General features: G+C 40.5%; 1 protein-coding gene across 5 annotated transcripts in view; it reads right to left on the reverse strand.

Annotated features, from left to right (window-relative positions):
* SLC35F4 (solute carrier family 35 member F4) overlaps nucleotides 1-2,799 on the reverse strand; it is a 292,455-nt gene extending 289,656 nt beyond the window's left edge. For 2 of the 5 annotated variants that reach the window (XM_030931418.1, XM_030931416.1), the window contains exon 1: nucleotides 1,470-1,682. Coding sequence is in view for 2 of the 5 variants with exons in the window: in XM_030931414.1 (XP_030787274.1) it covers nucleotides 2,403-2,505 (103 nt within the window). In the remaining 3 variants the exon portion in view is untranslated. Of the gene's footprint in view, nucleotides 1-1,469; nucleotides 1,683-2,241; nucleotides 2,351-2,402 lie in introns of those variants that run through there. The other 3 variants (XM_030931414.1, XM_030931415.1, XM_030931417.1) reach the window with 3 other exon arrangements.
* Nucleotides 2,800-25,282: the final 22,483 nt, after the last annotated feature.

Genomic DNA, 25,282 nt, shown 5'->3' on the forward strand with positions numbered 1-25,282 from the left:
ACTAGAATTTTTTCTGGACAAGGTACAAGCAAACAGCAGGATGCATTAACAGAAGGCTTGATCTTCAGTGCATTTTCTTAGATGTAAGTCCCCATCCATCTCCAAAAAGGTAAATGGCATAGATATCTAGAGATTGTCCCTCATATGGGATCAGAGAGAAAATGAGAAAGTCACCTTGCTTTCACATATTATATATTCATCACTGTAGCCTTTTCTTAAGTATATTTTTCCAGACTTCCCCTAAGCTGTTGCTCATTCTCTGTAATAGCCAAATCAATTGACCATATTGTACTGGTTTGCTTCAGTGTTTGTTTACTAGTTGAAGCCTGCATTAGGACAGGATTATTTCATGGTGCTCAGTTCCCTGGCCCTCCTCCAGCTTTCTCCTCTCTCAATCTCTCACTGTGCAAAATAGCAATCTTTCTCTACTTCCAAAAGCATGAGCATCCTGAAATTTATCTGACTATCACTTAATTCTCTCTTCTTGTGAGATTCTCTGCCCTCACTCTTTTAACTCTATGGTCTAAACTTAGGTAGGTAAGTGCCCATCACAAATAACCATGCCAAGTTAATCTTTATCCCTTTTGGCTTCCAGTTATAGCCTTGGCCAGTGCTCTTCCCTTTTTTGTCCTGTTATTGTATTGCAAATGAAGCATGTGCAGCTATTTGAGCAAGTACAAAAATATAATATGAACATGTCCTTATCTAAAATGTCACTTTTTCAATATTCTTTTTGGGTTGTTCATTGTTAGCCAAAGTCCCATTGTCATAAAAATTACAATAATAAACTACCCTGAGTCTTTTAATTTCACACACAGCTTCTACATTCTCTAAGCCACTAAAATCCCATGGTTCCTAATTAAAATATTCAAAGGTGAAAGTCAAGTAATTTCCACAAGGTATATTAGTTCCTTTACTTATGTTTCCAGGGTTAAAAAAGAAATCATTTGCCAATAAAAAAGAAGAATTTTTTGAGTGTATAGTACAGGGATTTCAAAGAGCGTTCCACAGTGTGTTATTTTCTTTCCAGAAAATTCTAACACTTCATAATTACTTTTGTATGGAAAATGAATAATTTAAGCCCCTAATGCTAAAAACAGCTAGAGAGAAACCATCCAAATCAGATAGGCGTTTCCTGAAACCAAATGAAATATCGAACTAGAAAATATCTGTTTGAGAACAGCCTGTGGAACAAAGCTCTTGAATTATTATTCAATAGAGAGGAAGCATGGTAGGGGAGAAAGTTACATGAAAAAATGGTGTTTTCTTGTCTTTGTGCCAGAATTTTTGGGGTCCCACGCTTCATAGAAACTGTAATGTTGATTGCACCCCAAATATCACAGAAAAATACGAATCAGAAATGCATCTAGGAGCTTCCAAGCTTCTGACAAAAATAATGGCAAAAACATCAATTAAGCTCCATCTGTTGCGACAGAAATGCATTGATAAAGAAAAAAGCAAAAGCCCACCTGCATAGAAACTAAACCGCAGCTACTCCTCCAATTCGGAGAAAAATGAGCTGCACTTCAGTCGCTAGCAGAACTAATCCCAGCAAATATAGCTAGTGGGTTTGTGCACTGGGGGAGGGGGACTGCGAGCAGAGCACACCTCATCACCCTCCCACCAAAACTGGTCCAGAAACGTGAAAGCATCCACGCCGCATGACCTCGCTCAGCTGGAAGAAAGCGGTGGCCGCGACGTGCGGGTGGCCCTGTCTCTTCCCCTTCTCAGACCAACCCCCCCCCCCCCCCACGCCCCTAGTCTTCCGCACGGGTCTCTGGCTGCAAGCTCTGGGGCTCGAAGACCTGAGCAGATTCTTTTCGCTGCCCAGGGTGAAGAACCTCCTAAAGATGTTGTAACCAGAGTAACTCCCGCGCTGGCAGCGTCTCAACAGCCCGGAGTGAACGAGCTGACCCCACTAGCGCCGGGACCCACGTCTGGGTCGGCCGCCACCGCCAGCCCCACCCCGGAGCCTCCCCAGCCTGAGTCCCCAGCGCCCCGCACGCAGTAGGGTCTTTCGGGGCATGTATCCCGTAGGGCTGACTTTCCGCTAAGTGAACAGCCATGTTAGCCTCCTCCGGGCGTAAATCCACCAGGGTGAGCCGGCCGACGGCAGTCAGGAGCGCTCACCCGGTCCCCTCCGCACCTCCCCTCAAGGCTACGACTGTTTCCAAACTCCTGGGCGCACCCAGCTGGGTCCCTTGCCCTCTCACGGTTCAGCACCGAGGACAGCGGACATACTTTTCTCCCGCGGGGTCCCAGCCGCCGGGAAGGCGGCGTGGACATAGGCGGCAGGGCTGCAGGTGTCCGGACCACGCGCCCGCCCGTCCGCATCCCCGCGGCACCCCTGCGTGCCTACCACCCTTCCCCGCCTCGCGCAGGGCAGCCCCGCGGCGTCTTACTTTTCTGGCTGGAGTAACCTGGGTAATAGCCATAGTAGCCAGTGATCCGCAGGATCCGGTCCTCGATAGTGGCCACACCATTGGGGGCCGCCTTGACATCCATAGAGAGCGCGGGGCTGCGGCCCCGGGTGCTGCGGGGCGGAGAGCACAGCGCGGGGCCCGGGAGCTGGTGCAGGTGCCGCCGCCGCTGGTGCTGATGTTACAGCTCGTGCTCCCGCGCCCGGGCTCTCACTCCACCGCCCGGCGCAGCACTGGCTCCGCATCACAGCGGCTGCAGCGGCGGCGGCGGCGGCGGCGGTGGCGGCGGCGAAGGCGACGGATCGGCCCCCACTCGGGCCGGCCTCTCTGTCAGCCTGGCAGCTCTCCCGCGCGCCACCCGGAGCACTGCTGCCCGAATAGCGCCCCCTCACCTCCGACGCCCACCGTGGCCGGGGGCGGGTGTGGGCGCCCCACCTGGTCACCAGCTTTCATCATTAACCCTTGCGCACTCCTTCCCGAAGAGTAGACAACCCAACCCCACCTGATGAAAGGGATGTTTGGTCTGGGGGGTGCGGGAAGAGAAGAGAAGGCGACGGTGGCCAGGGGCTCAGAGAGGGGTGTTGAGGGTGGGAGAAACCCAAGAGGTTCTCATAACTGTTAATGCGAGAATTAACGCTGTCGCTCAGGGAGAAGACACTTCTGGGGCTCCCCGGGACTCGGTCCATGCTTGGCGTCTACACCACGTCTGGTCTGCTGATATACAAGCATTCCCCGGTGTTTGTTAGTCCTTGCAACTTGTCTAGAAAACTGGGAATCTTTTTTTATGAAATAACAAGAAAATTAGTTCCCGGCAGGTGGTATATGGAGTGATTATCCAGGTTTTGCAGACGGAAAGACTCGTAAGTGTTCAAGCCCTCAAGTCTGACTGTCCATACGGACCCTCCATCCTGCCACTGAAAAATGTCAAAGGCTTGGAAGACTCAGCTGCACACAGCACGTTTATTTTACCAATTCCAAATGCTCTGAGGAGAAATGATTTTCTCTTTATTGCCAAAAATATCAGGAGGGAAGTCCTTCAAACTGTAAATATCTGGACGAGTGAAAGTCTTAGCTACAGTCTAGAGTCTTTTTTCCATTTGAGCAGAATGTCCTTGAAACTGTGTGTTCAGAGCGAACACCCTCTCTTCGCGTGTGTGTCTCTTCTGCCTTAGCCAGAGACCCAGTGGGTTAGGGTCAGTGAGCAATGGAGACAATTCCTCTGTTCATAGTCTGCAGACACAGTTTCCTGTAAAAAAAAAAATAATAACAATTTTCTAAGTTTCATCTCAGAAATGAAAAGGTGGAGGTGGGGGGTTAGTAGAGAGGAGGGTCAGCTCATCAGCTTCGAGGTCATTTAGGTCCACTTTCCGTACAGAGCTGGCTTAAGACATCCCTGCCAGGTTTCATATCACTAAAGCTTAGGGAGAAGAAAAAAGAGAGAAAAATAAGTCGACTTCAATGTTCCTCTCAGAAACCTCCAAAGAACCTATTGCACCATCCTGCCTCCAAGCATTTTCCACATTGTGTGTGGGCCCTTAAGAAGGAAGAAATATGCAAACTTTTTTTCTAAAAGGTAAATTAGGTTTAAGCATATGAAAACGCAATATTAAATTTTACAATACGTTTTGGGTTTTCATCCAAACACAAAGCTTAGCACAGGATCTTCAGAGTGGAGTCAATCTGAGATTATTGTGGCTGGAAGGAGAGTTTATAAAGAAACCAATTTCCTCCTACACCTGTTTTCTGGGCTAGGAAAGATGGAAGGGTGGAAAGAGCTAAAAGGTCAGAAGGAACTGAAAGGAAAAACCAACACTAATGCAATGATGGGGAGCTAGCCATTTAAAGCAAAAATGAAAGCATTATACCTTTACACCACCCACATGAAATAATATTCAGCACACTTTTGTTAGTTTTATCATTTCTGTGGCAAAATTTATATCAAATGCATGTATTACACATGGTAAAATGTGTTCACATATAATTTTAAATATCACTTTTGTTTAAAGTTTCTATAAAAGATAAACTTTCCCATATTACATATATTATGTATTTTGATAATAGCCATCATAATCCATAGCACATTAATATGTGTATCAGTAAGGGAGAAATTAGGAAACAGTTCAAGCAGAAACCTTCCAGTGTAACAGGAATATATATTTACACATACATACACACACATATATATGCATAGACTTTAAAAACAAGTGGTTTTGTCCCATTGCTTATAACTTATCTTGCCATAATTAATGTACTTAAATTATAAATAACAATTACTGTGTAAGTCATTGCCTTCTTACTACTTTTGCTTTATTTTCAGAAATCTCCATAGAAGTAGATAAAAATGTATTTAACTGGATCTGATCATTCATATAAACAGTAAATTCAGCATAAATTTAAATACTACAATGTAAACATACCCACAAGAGTCTATGTTTTCTTTTGGAAAAGTAAAAATTTTCAGACTGACCTGGAAATAAATTTTAAAATAGCAAAGCACTTACAAATCTCTCTATAATCATCTGTAATAGGATGACCAAAATAGTAAATGCCAGCAAGTGCAATAATCTAGGACACACTTTTCTTTTAATGGAAGGAACTGAAATCCTATAATTATAAATTGATAAACTGTCAAAGGTAAATTTCTGCTAGTCATGAGCACTCTTTGGCATATATGATAAAAGATGTTTTAATCTTTCAATAGTCATTTTAGACATATTAACAATTTACAGAAATTATTTTGAAGAATGGATAATTTTTTTTTGAGACAAAGTCTCACTCTGTCACCCAGGCTGGAGTGCAATGGTGCGATCTCGGCTCACTGCAACCTCCACCTCCTGAGTTCAAGCGATTCTCATGCCTCAGTCTCCTGAGTAGCTAGGATTACAGGCACCTGCCACCACGCCCGGCTAATTTTTTTGTACTTTTAGTAGAGATGGGGTTTCACCATGTTGGCCAGGCTGGTCTCAAACTCCTGACCTCAGGTGATCCACCCACCTCGGCCTCCCAAAGTGCTGGTACTACAGGTGTGAGCCACCACACTCGGCAGAAGGAAGGATAATTTTTAAGGCATTTTTATGTTTGCATGTTTAGTCTACCAGTTTTCACAGACCCAAATATTCAAATTTACAAAATATGAGCTGCAATGTATGCCTCAAATCTATTCTGAAAGAATAAAGAAAAGACATAACTTAATAAATGAAGATTGAAGGTGGTTATTTGATTCAAAAAATAGTTTATCATGATAGCCCTTCACATAGCCAGTTTCCCTAGTAAAATTATATTTTGATTTATTATAAAACAAAATTAGTTTTTTGTGCAGCTTTTCAGGAATTTTTTAATGCATCAAGCACAGGGTATCTATCTGTGATTCCAGATGAGTTTTGTTATATGAGCCATATGTATTTTGATCATCCGATCATATCAGATTAGCTATTTATACTAATTGAGTATACAATTAGTTATTCATGTTGTTGTTTTTTTTAAAAAAAAAAAAAAGTCAAATCATTTGTAAAGTAGTTCATGGGATGATCACTTACAGTCCTTGGGTCTGATGCTAGAATAGCTATACCAAGTAATAACATTAAAACTAAATATGATTACTGGGTATAAATTTTATTCAAAAACAAGCAGTCTGAAATTATCACATCAGTCTATACACTTTGGAAGGATTAGAAAAATAAAATCCACGGAATCTAATCTTCAGTACTTTAATTAGTAGATAGGGATCAGAAAATCTGGGCTTTAGTCCTCTTTTTGTGGCAGGAACAAGACACCTAATCTTTCTATTCACCTATTTGAAGTTACCACTGAAAGATGCTGAAAGAAGGGGAAATGATATTTTTTCCCCTCTGGGAAATTAATATAGTGTACCTATCTCCTTGGACTAAGAGTAACTTGGCTGCTTGGAGAGCCAAGAATATTTAAGCTTTTATAGTCAAGAGCCAATGTTACTTTGTACAAATACAAGCACTGTTTACAAAGAGTTGACCCCAAGAAATTTAAACAGTGTTAATGTTTAAAAGCATCTGGCTTCTAGCCAACCAGGTGATAAGAAATGGCACCTGAGAAGGAAAAAGCATGCTCTTAATATTCCATTTTCAGGGAAGTTGTTTTGAGTATTTAACTGCCAAGTCATCAGCCACCCCATTTGGAATGCTGACACAACCTTTCTGTTTCAATCGTAGGCAATGGCAGACATTGCTAATTTACCTTTTAGTTCAAAGGGGCTGGGTGTCTGTATGAGAAGTCAGGGCAGAGTCCACTCTTCATTGACCTCAGGTGCCAGCCTACATCCCAGGACTAATTTTGAGGCTCGACTCTTTGGAAAGGCACTGAACCTCTTTAGAGAAAGTCTTAAGTAATTTCAACATATGTATTCAAATTTTAGAATTTGTCTTTGATCTCTGTGTTTGTGTGTGTGTGTCTCTCTCTCTCTGTCTCTGTTTCTTTCTGTGTCTCCCTCTCTCTCAGTCTGTCTGTTTTTCTGTCTTTGTCTTTCTGAGTCTGTGTGTGTCTGTTTGTCTATCTCTCTGTATGTTTCTCTCTGTCTCTTTCTCTTTCTCCCTCACCCTACAGCATTATGCTGTACTCAGCAGTACAGCATAGTGGTTTAAAGCGTGGACTTTGGAGCAGACTGCCAGGAGTCATTTCTGACCTCATCATTTTCTAGCTGTGTGACCTTGGGTAAATCTTCTGAAATCTCTATGACTCGATTTTCTCATCTCTAAAATAGAAATATACACCTATTGTACCTATATCGTGGAACTATCATGAGAAGTAAATGAGTTTATATTCATAAAGATCTTATAACTGTGAGGCATATAGTAAGCATCATAAATATTAGCTATCAGTATTATTTTTTATGCAGACATAGAATCCTTTGAGCTTCAGTTTCCTCCTCTGTAAACTGGGCTCATACTCTCTACTTCATAGTATTGCTGTGATGGTTAAGTGAGACCACATATTAACATATTTTATGAAGGCCTGGCACATCGTGTGTACACAATAAATATTAATTTTCTCCTCCTAGCCCCACCCCTGCTCTGTCCATTGCTTTTTACTGGAGTTGATTCACACTTTCACTTTTCATTCACACTCTCAGAACTTCACTGTGGCAATTGCTTTTACAGGTCTCCTTTAGTTCTTTCAAGCATGAGCAATGATCCCATGAGGCAGACCTTGTGTGCCAATGGAATCAGTGGCTTCAGAAGTTCAGTGCTTTGCAGAAAGAGAAGCTGCTCAAGATCAGCAGTTCTTCTTGTCCTTTAAAGAAGCGTGAGCACAGGAAGAGCTTACTTCAGACTGGGAAAGGGACCAAGGCTGTTAATCCCCAGGTATGGGAGGCACTCAGGTCCTGCTTGGTGAAGTGGAGTAACCTCAGAGGGATCAGAGGGATCACAGTGTGATGCCCCATGGGAGGCAGGGCCATTAGCCACTAGGCTTCCCAGCTTCAGCAGATATTCTGGTGCCTCCCACCTTGTCCAGAAGCAGCAGAGTCCCAGCCCCAGAGGGATCACCTGTGGGCTTGACTCTTGCACATTTCAGCAAAGCCCAGTGGACTGAAGATCAGACCTCCCTGATGCTGAGCTAAGCCAAATATCTCCCCTGACTACCTAAGTCTGCAGCAGGGGAGCCCCAACAAGACTGAGATTGCATTTCCCACTATTTTTATGAGGAATAGGGACTCAGAGTAAGATTAGTAAGATTTACAGTAATTTAAAGCAAATAAAGATTCTTTTAAACCCTTTTGAACAGCTGTGTTGGTGGTTATACATTCAAACCTGCTACATATTCATTTTACAAATAAGCCTTTCTGTAATTTAAGTGTCTAAAAATGCCATGCACACCACAGCCTCAAACCTGCTGCATATTATTTGTCACACAAGCTTTCTGTAACATTAACTGCTAAAAATGCCAACCCTGCTGTGGTAGTCATTGTTACTGTTTGCCAAGTAGTCATGGTTCTCCCCCATTTTAGGGATACCACAGGACTGCACTTCCTGCCCCCTTGTGGTTGTAGGGGGGCTATGTGACTAATTCTGGTTGTGAACAAAGAAACAATTATCATCTCAGTCAGAGCTAATACTAGACACTCAGGGGTTTTCTCTTTTTCCCTCTGACCCCATGACTATCAGCATTCAGGATGACTCTGATACATAAAAAGTAAAGTTATTAAAAACTGTAATTGAAGAGTTTTAATTCCTTCCATAAACACTACATTTAATTTTCAAATTCTATTCTCTTTATCCTTTGTTTTCCAAAGACATACTATGTATGTCTAAGATCACTAGTTCTTGAAGCAATTCATCAATAAATCATACAGAAGGCAAAACAAATTGTTGGAAAGAAACATTATGAGTGGCACAGAAAATCAGAGAGAACAGAAAATTTTAAACTCGTTAGAATGCATCCATAAAACAGAGACTCCAGAATACATGTTCAATACATCCACATCTTGAATGACAACTATTGTCAAAAGCAATTTCAGAAATGACTTTGTCTTTAATTTCAAGAACTATCAATCTGCAGGAAATATATTAACAAGGTTTTATTTCATCATTATTTTCAGTATCTGTGATTCCCATCAATAGAACTTGCTCTTTAAATGCCCTGAAATAATACAGAGGTACCAAAGTGGACATTTGTCCTTTTTTTTTTTCTTTAGTACCCAGCTGATGCTAGAGGAGGCTCCTAACAGAAAGAGCATACCTCTCAAGAGAGAAGCTAAAAAGATTGCACCAAATAACTTTTATGCTCCAATTCATTTTCTTTTGTCTCACCTTTGCAGTGACCACCCTGTACGGATTGCCATTGATTCACCTAGACGCAGCCTGACAGCACCTCACCTCATGCCAATGCTGGGCACCTCTAACTTCCTGCACCAGCATTTCCTTGTTGGTGCTGAGACATGAAAGTGCATCTGCTTGGCTCAAACACGAACAACCTGAAAGTGTAGGGAACAGATGTCACAGTGGGCAAACCTGTGACCATGGGAAACAGGAGCTAGGGTATAAATTCTCCATTCCATTCTGAATGGACTTCCCTGAGAAGCTGTCACTTATGCAGCCTCTTGCCCACAAGACTGTACAATTAGTCAGACTGCTCAGTCTTAATGCTAAACTATGGTCAGCTCAGTCACATGCCCTCATATATATACGCTAGTATATAAACCCCTGCCTCTGCCTCAGGCTCTCTTTTCCAAAGATCTCAGGTTAAGATGCCAGTTTTCCTAGTCTCCCCACTTGGTCACTGGCACATGTCCCTGCCCCACCAATCACAGCACCCATTCCAAATTTTTATTAATTAATTAATTTATTTATTTTCTGAGATGGAGTCTGGCTTTGTCACCCAGGCTGGAGTGCAGTGGTGCGATCTCGGCTCACTGCAAGCTCCGCCTCCCGGGTTCACGCCATTCTCCTGCCTCAGCCTCCCAAGTAGCTGGGACTACAGGCTCCCACCACCACGCCCGGCTAATTGTGTGTATTTTTAGTAGAGATGGGGTTTCACTGTGTTAGCCAGGTTGGTGTCGATCTCCTGACCTCGTGATCCGCCCGCCTCGGCCTCCCAAAGTGCTGGGATTACAGGTGTGAGCCACTGCGCCTGGTCCCATTCCAAATTTTGAATGGAAAGCCAAGTGGAGAAATCCTGGCCATGTTTGCAATGGATATCAGCAGCTGTAACAGTAGTTGCTGCCACAGTTTCCATTGTCCGTTTCAGTGATATGGGCTATATAAACCTCGAGTTAAATATTTCCATTGTGGAAATTATGGGTTTGATTCTCCCCTGTTATCCATAAATGTATAACAGAACTTGTTATAGTCCCCCGGGCTACCCCATAGTATTATCCCAGGAAGGGTCAATTGCATTACAGTCTATCTCGCTGGAACTTCTCCAGTTGTGCTGTGAGAAAAACAAAGTCCTCTTCTGAATTCCAAGGGGGAAAAGAGCCTCAAGTAACATTTAAAGTCTCTACTAGTTCTATATTCCTATGCCACCCAGGTATTCATCATAGCATCACTGGTAATAATAAAACAATGTAATCAACTCAAATGTCCCAAAAATGGGAAAATGGTTTAGTAAATCACAATGTATCCACTGGGTAGAATACACTTTAGATATTAAAATTATGGCTATTACTATGAAGACTACAAAGTGATGAGAAAAATCTTATGTTCTAATATTAAGTGGTGAAAAAAAAATCAGAATTCTAGATTGTGTACGGACATCTACACAATTACATATTTTTTAATGCAGGGGAAAAATAGTTAAGATAGTCAAAATTCAAAAAATGGTGGTAAGGGGAGTGAAATTATAAGTAATCTTCCATTTTCCAAGTGTTCCGAAATATAATTTACTAATATTAAAATGAATACAAACACACATACACACACACATGGCAAACCCTAAAACCCTTTCCCAGATCCTTATTCACCAGCATGGCTTGTTTTACGTGCAATGTGCTGGAGTGTGTCGCCTGCCTGCACATTCATCTTTTTACTAATTGCAATTATCTCCTTTCCATGGAACGTGATGAAGCCTGACTAAAGGTCTCTAATTCTTCTGTCTTTCCATGTTCTCATAAATAATAAAACAGGGTTCCATGACAATGAGTACATAAAAAGTTTTGTAAAATCTCAAAGTAGCCCTAAAATGTTTACATTCTTAAGCTAATAAAGTGCTCTAAGTACACAGTTACTTGGATGTAAGTGTTACTTGCTTCTATGCAGTAGAACCAAGTGATAAGAACACCCATGCTTGGATAATCCCTACAAATGCATCTTCATCTGACTAGTACTACTCCTCCTTCAGCTGTTTCAAAAGGATTTTCTCCCCTGGGAAGCTTCTCTGCTAACCCCATCCTCCTTCCTGGAGGAGCCAGGTATTTGCTCCAAAATAGCTGTTTCCCTGCTGTGTAATCTTCTCCACACTGCATACTTAAGTTCCTCAAAGTCTGTGACTGCATTTGGTTCACCATGGTATGACCAGTGCTTCTCAGAGTACCTGTCACATATCAGGCAATCAAAATACATTAAAGATTGAAGAAATCTTTGTAACAAACAAAAGTTTTCATCAGAAGCCTAGGATCACTTTCTCAAAGTACTAGAAAGGCACAAACACTCAAGATGTGTTGACTTGTCTCAGGACCAGAAATGTAATAACTTGCCCAGTGCAAAGTTTGCAAAGAAGGAAACTGAGGCTAGAGGGCTAAACAGATGGTTCAGAGGCCCCTCGATGAGTCTCTGGCAGCCCTTCTCACTCTCAGTGGATCATCTTTCCCTGACCCTGTGCAATGCCACCTTCTGCTATGTGACTTTCTAACTGCTCCTTATGTGCAATCAGATCAAATGTACTGATGTTCCCATTGCTCCCCATCACTTTTCCAAATCAGACCATATGCTTCCCTTCTTCTCCTTCTTTCTGTCTTCCTCTGGCTGAGCCCTGGGCTTGGCAGACAGAAGGAATGCCCATTAAGGGTTCTGTTAAATTTAAATACAAGACGATGTCTATTTTCCAAAATCTGTGTGAGTTATGTTTCTGGTGTAATCAGTAACTGATTACTTATCCAATCTGTCAACTGTTACTCCTCATCTTTTGGAAGAGGCAGTGGAATAAATAAATATATAATTTATTTCATGGTGTCTTTAGATAACAGTAAATGGATGGAATTATATATATTTTCTTATTATGGAGTTGACAGCGTCAACATTCACTGCCATTAACAACATGGGCTCAATTTGACAAATCTTTTGTGAATTATAATTAATTCAAAGATTTGAATCTCCTCTTTATGTGTAATCTCCTACTGAAATATTCAGGAGACTTATTTACTTGTTTCATCATTGGTTCAGGTAAAGAAATCATCAGCTGGGCATGCAAAGGTGATGAGCACATGTTATCTTCTTTCTTTTTCTCTAATTTCCTTCCTTTCTTCATCCTACTCTGCTCTGAAGTTCACTAGGACTTAACACTGCAGTAATGTCAAAATAGTAGTGTTATTGTCTAGCTTTTACTGCATACCAAACAATTCCAAACCTTAGTGGCTTAAAAGAACAGCCATTTATTACTTCTCATGAACTATTAGTCACCTGCATGGTTCTACTAATCTGGCCAGGCTTGGTTGATCCTGGGTGGGCTTGCTTATGCATTTGTGGTTAGCAGGTAGATCAGCTGGGGACTGAATAGTCTAGGATAGGCTCTTTCACATGTCTAGTGGATGGGAGATTGGGATAACTGGGCCACACATCTCACGACACAGCAGTTTAGTCCAGGCTTGTTCATGACAGCAGCAAAATTCCAAGAGTAAGATTTAAGAATGCAAAGCTTCTTGAGGCCTAGACTCAGAACTTACTTCTGTCATTTTCTATTGGCCAAAGTAAGTTGCAGGTTAACTCAGATTGATTGGGTGGAGAAATGGATTTTTGCCTCGTGGTGAGATTGCTGCAAACAATTGTGGCCATTCTTGGATTCTACTACATCCAACTAATGTAAATCAGTGCCAATGTTGTTAAGCAGATTGATCAGAGACTTGATAAGAATGTCCTTTCTGCAGAGTGTGTCTTTTGATAGAATTCCTTGATTCTAGATTAGCAAAGCAATCTTCCAACCATGGGTTAACAGAAGCAATGCGGAAGTAACTTCATTAAGCAAAATCTGGCATTAAAAGTTTACCTGCAACTGTAAGATTTGGTCTGAATAGAAACTGCAGCCTTTTGCATGAAATGTAATTCCAAACCTTTTGACTTCAGAATGGGGAGGAAGGAGTCAGACACCCACACATGCTGGGTCTGCATAATGTTGGTGCAATCAGACATAGAACAAAGCAGTGCAGTAAGTTTCACGTAGCAGGGCTGTTCCCACAACCAAGATGAAGAGGGAAACCTGTGAAGTTACAGCATTCGAACTTACCCTTTCTGCTTACCCTTTGTGGGGGCATTTATCATACTACAGAGTGAAGATGTGATTGCCTTCCATCTTGGCTATATTTCTAGTTTCTTAGGGACATGAATAAATCTTTTAAATTCATATTTCTTGTACATAATACAAAACCTGGCTGTTGAAAAAAAATGAGAGCACGAGGGAGTTATTTCTGTGACTCAGAAAAAGACTAACCCAATATAACCACATTTATATTTTTAGAATGTCTATTTGCAACCAAATACTCAAAGATTCTGCTATATAAGAATTACAGAATTACTAGGCAAAAATAAGTTACTTCTTATAAAAACAAAAACATTACTATTGAGCTTAAGATTAAAGAAGCTGGTTGTGTTCAAGTTATAATCTTGAGAATGGATTGAGAAATGCATGTTTTTGCTTAATAAGTGAAGAAAAATTCTTAAATTTTCATAAACTTTCATCTAAAATTTCAATTTACAATTAAATACAGCAGCAACATTGGATATATACAAAGTATATGCACTTTAGATCAGGGCCCCTTTATTCTTAACTAATCTAACACCCAGGTTTAAAAACTAGTGGGCTACCTGTCCTTCAGTGAAATCTCTGTAAACGATTATCCCTAATGAGGAACTGGTAAATAGCAGTAAATCCTGTAGATCGTTTCCAATAGGTCTTTTTCTCTCCTTTTACAGCTCCGCTACCCAAGATCAGGTGACCTGTCTTTTTTTTTCTTCTTTCCAACTTGTATTTTTGGTTCAGTGGGTACATGTGCAGGTTTGTTAGGTGGGTAAACTGCGTGTCACATGGTTTCGCAGTACAGATAATTTTGTTACCCAGGTCATGAGCCTAGTACCTGATAAGTAGTTTTTCAGTCCTTACCCTCCTCCCACCCTCCACTCTCAAGCAGGCTCCAGTGTCTATTGTTCTCTTCTTTGTGTCCATGTGTATTCAGTATTTAGGTCCCATTTATAAGTAAGAATATGCAGTACTTGGTTTTATGTTCCTGTGTTAATTCACTTAAGGTAATAGCCTCCATCCATATTGCTGCAAAAGACATTATCTTTTTATTTTTGATAGCTCTATGGTATTCCATGATACATATGTACCACATTTTTATTATCCAGTCCACCATTGATTGGCATTTAGGTTTATTCCATGTCTGCTATTCTGAATATTGTTGCAATGAACATACACAAGCGTGTGTCTTTATGATAGAACAATTTCTATTCTTTTGGATATATACCCAGTAATGGGATTGCTTGATCAAATGGTAGTTCTATTTTAAGTTCTTTGAGAAATTGCCAAACAGCTTTTAACAGTGGCTTAACTAATTTACATTCCCACCAGTAGTATATAAGTGTTACATTTTTTCCACAACCTTGCCAGCATCTGTTATTTTTTGACTTTTTTTTTTCTTTTTTAAGATGGAGTCTTGCTCTGTCACCCAGGCTGGAGTACAGTGGCACAATCTTGGCTCACTGCAACCTCTGCCTCCTGGGTTCAAGTGATTCTTCTCTCTCAGCCTCCTGAATAGCTGGGATTACAGGCTCATGCCACCATGCCTGGCTAATTTTTGTATTCTTAGTAGAGATGGGGTTTCACCATGTTGGCCAGGCTCGTCTCAAACTCCTGACCTCAGGTGATCCTCCCACCTCGGCCTCCCAAAGTGCTGGGATTACAGGCGTGAGGCACCATGCCCAGCCATTTTTTGACTTTTTAATAACGATTCTGACTGATATGAGATGATATCTCATCGTGGTTTTGGATTTGCATTCTTCTAATGATTAGTGATGTTGAGCATTTTTTCATATACTTGTTGGCTGCATGTACACCTTCTTCTGAGAAATATCTGTTCATGTCCTTTGCCCATTTTTAATGGGGCTGTTTTCTTTTTGCTTGTTGATTTAAGTTCCTTATAAATTCTTGATATTAGACCTTTATCGGATGCATAGTTTGCAAATATTTTCTTCCATTCTGTAGGTTGATATGACCTTTCTTTTAGCCTGGATTATCATACAGCTTTCTATCTGATCTTTTTCTATTCTAATTTGTTTTTCTAATGATAGCCAACCTGCTTTCTTGAAAATAAACTTCTGCTTTAAACAACTGAATGGTTCAACAGGGCTCTTAGCATGAATCTCACACCCCTAATCACTGACTGCAGACTTTGGTCCCAGTCTACATCTCCAACCTCAACTCTGTAACTACTCTCCTCATTCTAACATCCTGAATGAACTCCTTTGAGATCTCTGAAAAAGCTATGCACTTTCTCACCTCTGGATTTTTATACATGCTGTTCCCTCTTATCTGGAACAGTCTCTCCCTCAATTCTTTGCCCTCTGCCTTGTCTGGGACATTTCCTTCTCGTCTCAACCAAGAAGCTGCTTCATCAAGAAAGTCCTTATTTTTCTGTCTCCCTCTCTAGACTGTAAATACCACAAGGACAACCCCATTTTTTTTATTGTTGTTGTTCACTATTGCATTCCCAATGTCTAATGTAGTGCCAGGCACAGAGTAGGCACTTCATAGATATTTCCAAAATGAATTGATTAATTCATTAATACTGGTTATCAAAGACAAGTCCTTGGAGCCAAATGTTCTACATCACTACTTCAAGGAAGATCTATTTAGCTTCTTTAAGAAACAACAAGTATAAAGGTATTTTTTTGATGTTTTATGAATACTGACTAATCACCACTCAGGCCCATATTGAAGGACATACTATCTCTGCCATCTCCATCCAGGCAGGGCCAAAATTTTCCTCAGATAACAAGTCTTGATCCACTTCTAAACAAGAACATATGGGCAATTGCAGCCCCAACATTTTATGCCCTTAGAACATGATCAGAATTTTAGTGCGGGAAAAACTCTAAAGTAGGAACTGCCAAATCTTAGATTTCAAGTAGTTTTGCAAGGTATTTGGCATTGCACTTTTCAAGAAAGTATTTTGAGTTTAAGGATCTTATCCCATTATGCAGCAGTAGGAAGTCAGAAAACATAGGTTGCATCCCGCCTTTGTCGCTAAATACACTGCTCTTGGGGGTCATAATAAGACTCATTCCTTTCCCTGGAGCTGAACAACTTAATCCTTCTTTGCTGGACCTGGCTCTTCCCAAGGTCTAAACCATCAAGCCTGAGCCCTAGGAGTCCCTCAACAACTGCCGCAAATGCAATAGGGTTCCCTGATCTTACCTCCACCTCAGTCTGAGGATGTCAACTTTGATCTGTCCAACTATATGCTTCAGCCAAGCTGACCAGCTACTCCTGATTGTTTCTCATCTCTTGACTTTGCTGCTCCTTTTGCCTGGAAGAGTCACATTACCCTGACCCCTTTCAACACCACCATATTTCCCTGCCAGGAGAATGTTTTTCAAGTCTCAGTACAAGCACATCCTCCATTAAAACCTTTAATGAGTTCCCTGCTGGCATGGGAATCACTTTCCTTTATGTCCTGTTGTGTCTGGTACCTATTTCTCTCACAGTACCTGTGGTGCTCTGTTGCAAGGATTATTCACAGATCTGTCTTCCTACTGGACAGTAAGCTTTACAAAGCCAGGATTAAGTCTGTATTTTGCTTTATATCCCCAATATAAATAACATTTAGCACAGAGTATGTGGGGAAGGAAGGGAGGAAAGGAGGGAGGGAGAGAAGGAGTGAGGCAGGGAGGGATTAAAGAAGGAAGGAAGGAGGAAAGAATGGAGGGAATAAAGGAAGGAAGGAAGGGAAGGGAAGGGAAAGGAAAGGAAAGGAAAGGAAAGGAAGGAAAGAAGGAAGGAAGGAAGGAAGGAAGGAAGGAAGGAAGGAAGGAAGGAAGGAAGGAAGGAAGGAAGGAAGGAAGGAAGAGTAGATCTTTTGAAATATTTTCAGGGCTTCACAGTTTCTAGTTTCCTCATTTGTAAAATGGGAATAAAAGCACAACTTACTTCCTAGAATTATCACGAGGATAAAATGAGATGGTGCACTTAAAGCAATCTGCATTTGTTTGCATGTAGTAAGAACTCAATACATGTAAAATAGTATCATCATATGAAAACTGGATATAATATATGGGTGGAATAAGGACTGAGGGCTTCTCCTCAACTTAAGCGGCATATTCCATTGGTCCCCCTGGCTGTGCGAAGAAGAATGTACTACCTCAAGAAGGAGTAAAATCCCTATCACAGGAAAACTCCCAGCCTCATCTGGAGAGTTACCTGCCAATGCTTTTACCAAGAGTTCTTGACCCCAGGTTGAAGTTAATATTTCTCCTGATTTGGAGGTACATTGATGACAAAGTACCCCATTATATTTTACATCTAGACATTGATGTCTAGCACTTTTAAAACAAAGTTTCTCTGAAGATACAACATTTGGGCAGTGACACTAATTTTTCTACATTAAATAAAACAATAAAACATCATTTAAAGTGTTGAGGTTTGTAGCTGTGCTCAGAATGTATTCAGAAGGACACTGGGCAGATTGTCTGGAGATCTCTTTGAGTGGTATTACCTTGGTGTTTCTCTGTGTTTCAGATTTTGATTCTCAACTTTGCAGGTCTAGAAACTTGAATTTGTTGGTACACCAAGAGCAGAGCAGACTCCTCGAAGAGGAACTCACATTAAACAAACTCACAATACACTGATGAATAAGTTGGATTGCTAAAGGATTCATTCATAAAGGGAGACATGGTTGACATAGAATGCACAAATTGGCACAGATTCACATAGGAAGTCAAAATATAATCAGAGATTTGTTTGTTTGCTAAACCTAGATTCAAAGCAAAGAAAATTGAATGCTACAAAATTTAATGGAATTATTCTCATAATATCCCTGACACCGTGAACAAATGACCTCTCTACTCCGATCTGTGTAGAGCCCAAGCTGACTGCCTCCTCAATGTTAAACTCACACATTTTTTTCCCTTAAACATACTAATGTCATTGATTAGCTTTAGGGTCAGATCATTATACTTTCAGATTCTAACCCTAGAAACAATTTGTACTTAAGATGCCTTTTGCACACCTCTGAACTTATCTGTTATGAGTTGATTTTCTCTTGAACTTTCAGATCATGAGGGTGCCTCCTACTCCTTCTATGGATGCCTCCTTCCAGTACTTCCCTCTACCAGGATTTTGTTGTGAAACAGAAGTTGTAAGCAACATACATATTTTAAATAAATGAAGTATTCCATGTATGTATATAATTAGGGGCATGGTGTCGATATAGTTGAAATATCTGTTGTGCCTCTTATATGTAAACGATTAAGATAATTAACTTCTCCAAAATGTGGGCTCCATTTTTTAAAATGGGCATAATAACATTTATCAGAAACGGTTTTATAACAATTAAATAAAGAAAACAAGCCCAACAGAGTGACTGTTAAACATTATTTCCCTTCCCCTTAATAAAATTGTGACATATATTGCAGTAATAGGGTTGCAAATTTCACTTACACTGCCACTCAGTCATGCAGAGGAACATGTTGTTTCTTTATTTTGCGTGTGACTAATCTGGTCTCCTTTTTGAGCCCCTGCTATGTAGATTTGGGGTTTTTTAAAAGTCTATTTAACCCAATCTGGTGTAAAGCTTAATCAAATATGTAATTTAAATAGTCCCTATAGGTCCTGTTCATTATTTAGGAGTAATTGCTCATCTTCCTTATTTCCACGCCTCTTTTCCAGTTTCTAAGATAGCATCTGGGCATATGTAAGAAGTTTAGCTTGCATAACTTGAGAGAGCAGAGATGCAGAGTTCTCTTGGCTTTTGATGGGTCTTCACGTGACCACCGCCTCCCATATGCCCTTCATCCAGACCTGGGCTAAGTAGTCCTCCTGTAGCCCCTGCTGAGGAGATGGGAGTGGTACTCTCCCTCCCTCCTCACTGATGGCTCTGAAAAGGACATGCTAGCCCTGATCTCAGCTTCCTCCCGGATCCATCCCCCTTCCCCCTGGAGAAACTACAGGAACTCCTGAGTCCCTTCCACGCCTAATTACACTGTGCCCCCACTTTGGTGTATTTGCACCTGAGATTGGGGCAGGGCAGCCACTCCAAGACCATTTTCCTATTCCAGGTGAAAATCAGAGAGAAGTCTCTCTGTCCCCCCCACCTCCCACCACCTATCTGATACCTTTCCAGAGAGAAGAATCAACACACCTGTCCTAGCTTTGCACTCCTGTCTCTCCCTCATTTCCCCTTTGCCTTGAGATGGAAAATAGTGGGCTTTTCTTTTACTTCACTGACATTATATCTAGCTTTTATGAAACCCCACGTTTCATAGCCAAGCTACTATAGGCAGAGAGGCCATCTTCCCTATACTCTGGGAAAACGCTACAATCTAGCATCAGGCTTAGGCTTTGTTTTTCAAAGGGAAATCAGTTGAATGAAACAAATTATCTCTCTCCACAAATCATAGTTTTCCAGCCCATTTTCCTGCTAAAGTGATGAAATTTACACCCTCTCCTGCCTTGAGGTGGAAAGCCTCATAGGTTTGACTCAGGTGAAAGGTTGCAATAAAACATGATTTTAAGAATGTGATAGATTAAATTTTTTTGCCCAAATTCTTCACCTCTCCCTGTATCCATGCCCTTTCCCATGTAATACTGCAGCTCAACCCATGAAAGGCTGGGTGTTTCTCCCCAATCCTTGACTTTGGGCTTGGCCCTGTAACTTGATTTTGCCAATGGTATGATAAAAGCAGGAGCCTTTGCAATTAGACATATCTTGTTGCACCTCTGCCCTTGGAAGAATAAGGAGAGAGAAGAGGAGGAGGAATAGGGGAGATGAGGAGGAGGAGGAGTGAAGGGGAGAAGGAGGAGGGAAAGGGAGGAGGGAAAGGGAGGAGGAGGAAGAGTACAAGGAGGAGGAAGAGAAACAGCAGCAGTAAGCCCACTTATTCCAGAAGAATGTGAAAACAACAGGTGTTGAAGAGGATGTGGAGAAATAGGAACACTTTTACACTGTTGGTGGGATTGTAAACTAGTTCAACCATTATGGAAAACAGTATGGCAATTCCTCAAGGATCTAGATCTAGATGTACCATATGACCCAGCCATCCCACTACTGGGTATATACCCAAAGGATTATAAATTATTCTACTACAAAGACACATGCACACGTATGTTTATTGCAGCACTATTCACAATAGCAAAGACTTGGAATCAACCCAAATGTCCATCTGTGACAGACTGGATTAAGAAAATGTGGCACATATACACCATGGAATACTATGCAGCCATAAAAAAGGATGAGTTTGCGTCCTTTGTAGGGACATGGATGCAGCTGGAAACCATCATTCTTAGCAAACTATCACAAGAAGAGAAAACCAAACACTGCATGTTCTCACTCATAGGTGGGAACTGAACAATGAGATCACTTGGACTCAGGAAGGGGAACATCACACACTGGGGCCTATCATGGGGAGGGGGGAGGGGGGAGGGATTGCATTGGGGAGTTATACATGATATAAATGATGAATTGATGGGTGCTGACGAGTTGATGGGTGCAGCACACCAACATGGCACAAATATACATATGTAACAAACCTGCACGTTATGCACATGTACCCTAGAACTTAAAGTATAATAAAAAAATAAAAAATAAAAAAAATATATAAAAAAAAAAAAAAGAATGTGACATGGAACAGACCCAGACGAAAGCTTGAAGCAAAGCCTGGCATAGACGAGGCCAACCCCCGTGTGACTACAGATGTGTGAGAAATAAATGTTTGTAGTTGCATGCTTGTGAGATTTGTTTGTTACACAATCTTATTGTGGGCAAGAGCCAATAGATTCAAGATGGAAGTTGGACAGCATCAGTTTAATATTTGCAAAACATTCCTGTCAAATGACTGCAGCCTTTGGATGATGAAGACTCCCTGCAGTAGTCACTCTGCAAGAGGCTCCTCACTCAAAATCTCCACGATGCAAATGAAGTTAACATAGAGCACCACTCTCACCTTAGCATTTACCCTCTACAAATGAAGTACTGTCATCATTTTAAGATTTTTAATCTCTGGAATTGGGAAGGACTTAATTTAGTAAGGATGGATTGGTGTTTAGAAAAGAGAAAGAGAAAGAAGCAAATCTTTAACTGTATAATCAAATGTACAATTGAAGGAGATTTACTAATTTAGATATAAGTTTAATAGGCTCTCTCTAGTTTGACTGAATTCCCACCCTATGAAATTTTGGTTTAATTGTCCTTGGGTGGGACCTCATCATCTTAAATCTTCTGATAATTCTAATGTACAGGCAGAGTTGAGATGGCAGAGATAAAAATCAGATTTGTATTAACTTGGTCCTTTATTTCCTAGATCCTATTGAAGTACTAATATAGTTTCACTTCAGCTATTTACCTTCTAGTCTTTTTAGGTCCATCTGTTTTCTAACAAATATTCCTTTCTAAGGTTTTGTATAGTGTTTGATTGTCTGTGTTATTTACAAGCTCCAACTAATTTTAAACTTTAAAATGACAGATGCAAAGAGAAAGGAAACTTCTCCAGCTAATAGGTCAGGTGGTGGAGATAATAATAGCCGTGGATAAAAATAGCTTCCAAATTATAGCCCCAGGTTTTCTTATTATTTAAGCCACATTATACTAAATTTTCTAAATTTAGCAGCCACTATAGCACTGCTTGGGCCTTTTGATAATATTGACAGATTTTGAATACTTTTGTGTTTAAACTAACTGTAACTCTTCTAGACACTTCTTATTTTCAGAAATCCAATTAGAAATCCAACAGATTGGAGCATCTGTTCTTCTTCAACAGACTTTGGCTTTTTGTCATGTAAGTAATCACCTTTAATTCAACACAAAATCAACCAGGAGAGTATGTTTAGTTATACAATAAAAAATAAATAAATGTAATCCCACTCCCTCTGGTGGCATAATCTACAAATATCCACTGAGGGTGTAATTTGGTTAAAATATTCAAAATGGATTGGAGGACTCTTCCATATTTAGTTTCTTTTTCATTCAGGAGACACTGATACTAATCCATCTCTCCAAAGGGAATAGTTTACGAGTTTTGTTAAAATACATAACAAAAGAAGAAGCCACTTTTTTCATAGTTTCTAATGTATTACACACCTCATGCCAATGTATACAGAGAGAAACTCTCTGAAACGGGTCTAAGTATCCATTATTTATCTTTGCAAACCAGAAAGTAAGTTCTTAAAGTTTCAAGATTTTATACAGAGATAGTATTATGAATATATTATGTTATTATTATAGATGCTATTATTATAGATGTTATGACTATATTAGTATGATGCTATTATGACTAGTATAAAACAAAAAATAATAACAACTGTGCCCTATGCCATTGACTCCCCAGTTTCATGGAAATAATTATGAAATGACTGATCAAGTTACAGCAAAACACAGAAGGTATAAACTTCTGTGTTGAAGAGCTCTATGCTGTGGTAAGGATATCATAAACAGTAGGCATATCAAATATTTTTCTAAAGATGCAATCACACTTAAAAACATGTTTTCTCAAAAAGAGCTGATGAGATGTGCATATGGCTTTTTATTACGTTGCAACTTTTTTTTTCCACTAGAAGATATTTTATTTCTGTAGTATACATAGGCATGGTGGTCTCTGGAGAGACCCAAAGAGGTTCCTGCCCCCAACATACCTTACAATTCCTTTCTCTTTGTATGAAAATCCATATTATACAGTGAAGTGCATACTCCAGACCTAGTCTGCCCAGCTCACATAATCGCTAGTTGTGTCACCATGGGCAAGTTCAATTCACCCCACTGTGCCTTTGAAAGCAGGCAGTATGTTAAAGGAAGGCAGGTAATGAAAGATCTCACTCATGGAGCTGTTGCAAGGTATAAATAAGTTTTCATATGGAAGAAGCTCAGAACAGTGTCTGGCACAGAATAAGTGCTGCGCAAGTGTTCAATATTATTGTTGATGTTTGAACAACAGAACTATAATATGTGCAGTTTCAGCTTCAGTTATACTGGACTTTTCTCAGTTGTTTAAATAAAATACACTTTCTCCAGCCTTAGGATCCTTTCACATACTTTCCCTCTTCCCTACACTAATACTGTAGCCGCTAGCCACATTTAGCGCTATTTAAATGTAGATGAATTAAAATTAAATGAAATTTAAAAGTCAACCCATTAGTTGCACTGGCCACATTTAAAGTGCTCAATCACCACATGTGGCTAGTGGCTACTGAGCTGGACAGAACCAGCACAGAACTTTTTTACCATCATAGAATGTTGTATCAGAAAGCACTGGTGTAGACTGGTCTTCCTTTCACTTTAATTCCTATGCAGTCTTCATATTGCTGCTTAAATATCACTTCTTCAGTGAATCCTTCCCTGACCCCAAGTCAACGTTAGGTCCCTCTACAAATCTTCCCAGAGCGTGCTGGATATTTCCTTCAGAGATTTCTTATATTTATACATATGTTTAATGAAGTATTCCCACTAGGCTGTAAGGACTTTGAAAAAAGGGATCATATAAACACATAGTAAACACCTAATAAATATTGCAGACTGAATGACTATAATAGGAAATTTATAAAATCACTTAATATTCTAATAGCTAATATATATCACATGCTTACTGTGTGCTGGGCCCTATTCTGAACAACTTCCATGTTTTAAGCTATTTAATTCGAACAACTCCATGAGGTATTAGGTGCTTGTGTTCATTATCCATTGCTACATAGTAAGTTACCATAAGCATTGTAGTTTAAAACAACACGCATTATTATCGCACAGTTTCTGTGGGCTAGAGGTCTAGGCGTAGCTTAGCTGAATCCTCTGTTTAGGTCTCACAGGCTGTAATCAAGGTGTTGGGTAGGCTGTGTTCTCATTTAAGCTCGACTGGAGAAGAATCTGCTTCCAAGCTCGCTTAGGTTGTTGACAGAATTGATTTCCAGAAATAAAGTGGCTAATATCCTAAATAAGATCTGTCTCTCTCCTAAACTTAAGTAGGAATTTTTAAAAGTCAACATCTTAATGTAAGTCAGATGTAGGGGATAAAATTGTATCCCTATTCTTCTAAATAGCAGGAAAGACATAGAAAGAAAGAGAGAATTAATATATTTTTCCATCATTCTCCTTTCCTTTACCAAAACTGGTAAAGGAGTTTACCTGAAGAATGTGACTCTTACCATCTTGAGGGAAGAAGATGTGATTTCAAAGTTCCCATTGGTTGTTTGTATAGCTAAAGGTAGAGGCCTCTGCAAAGGCCATGTCTTTTAACAGAGCTCTTTCATAAGCTTTTGGCAGGAAAAAAAAATGGGTCAATGAACTAGTTTGGAAAGGGAAAAGGAGTTGTGAAAAGCTAAATTAACCAGGCATAAAAAATAAAGAGTACATTTGGATGCCATAAGTTCATCTAGGAAGTGACGAGAAGGAAAGAGAAAGTATCCCTAACAAGGTAGGGAGCCTGAAAAACATCCCATGTGTTTAAGACACGTAACAGTATCACTATTATTAGTTTCCGCTTTTCCATTTCCAATGTTACTCTGTTCCATGCTATGTTGTACTTTCCCTCCATTCCCTAAAAACCATTGCTAAAGGTCTGTATGCACAGAGGCCTTCGGTTAAGAAATCTGTGGGGAATGCAGGAATAAAGCAGTGAAAGAAATAATCTTTTCCCGGGGGGACTAGCACTGTAGAGCAGGTTTACATGAAGGGAGGCTCACAGTCCTGTAGTGAGCAAAAATCCGGATGGTGCTGAGACGGTTAAGGGCAAGGTAGCAACCAAGTAGAACAAGCCATCCCTTTCGTCAAGTACAGTAGAGGAGCGTGAGCCTTGAAGGGAGGCAGGCAGACACTTGGGCTGCATTCAAGCTCCCTGGCTCAGAATGTTGTCCTCATGCCTTATCCTACAGAGGCACACCAGCTCAACTGTTCTACAGGCAATACAGACTGTTCTGTGCAACCATCCCACTGAACCTGATAAACGGGTTGTTACTCCATTACCTTGGGAACTGTGCTGTCTGCTAAGACT

Source organism: Rhinopithecus roxellana, chromosome 5, assembly GCF_007565055.1.
Source record: "Rhinopithecus roxellana isolate Shanxi Qingling chromosome 5, ASM756505v1, whole genome shotgun sequence".
NCBI lineage: Eukaryota > Metazoa > Chordata > Mammalia > Primates > Cercopithecidae > Rhinopithecus > Rhinopithecus roxellana.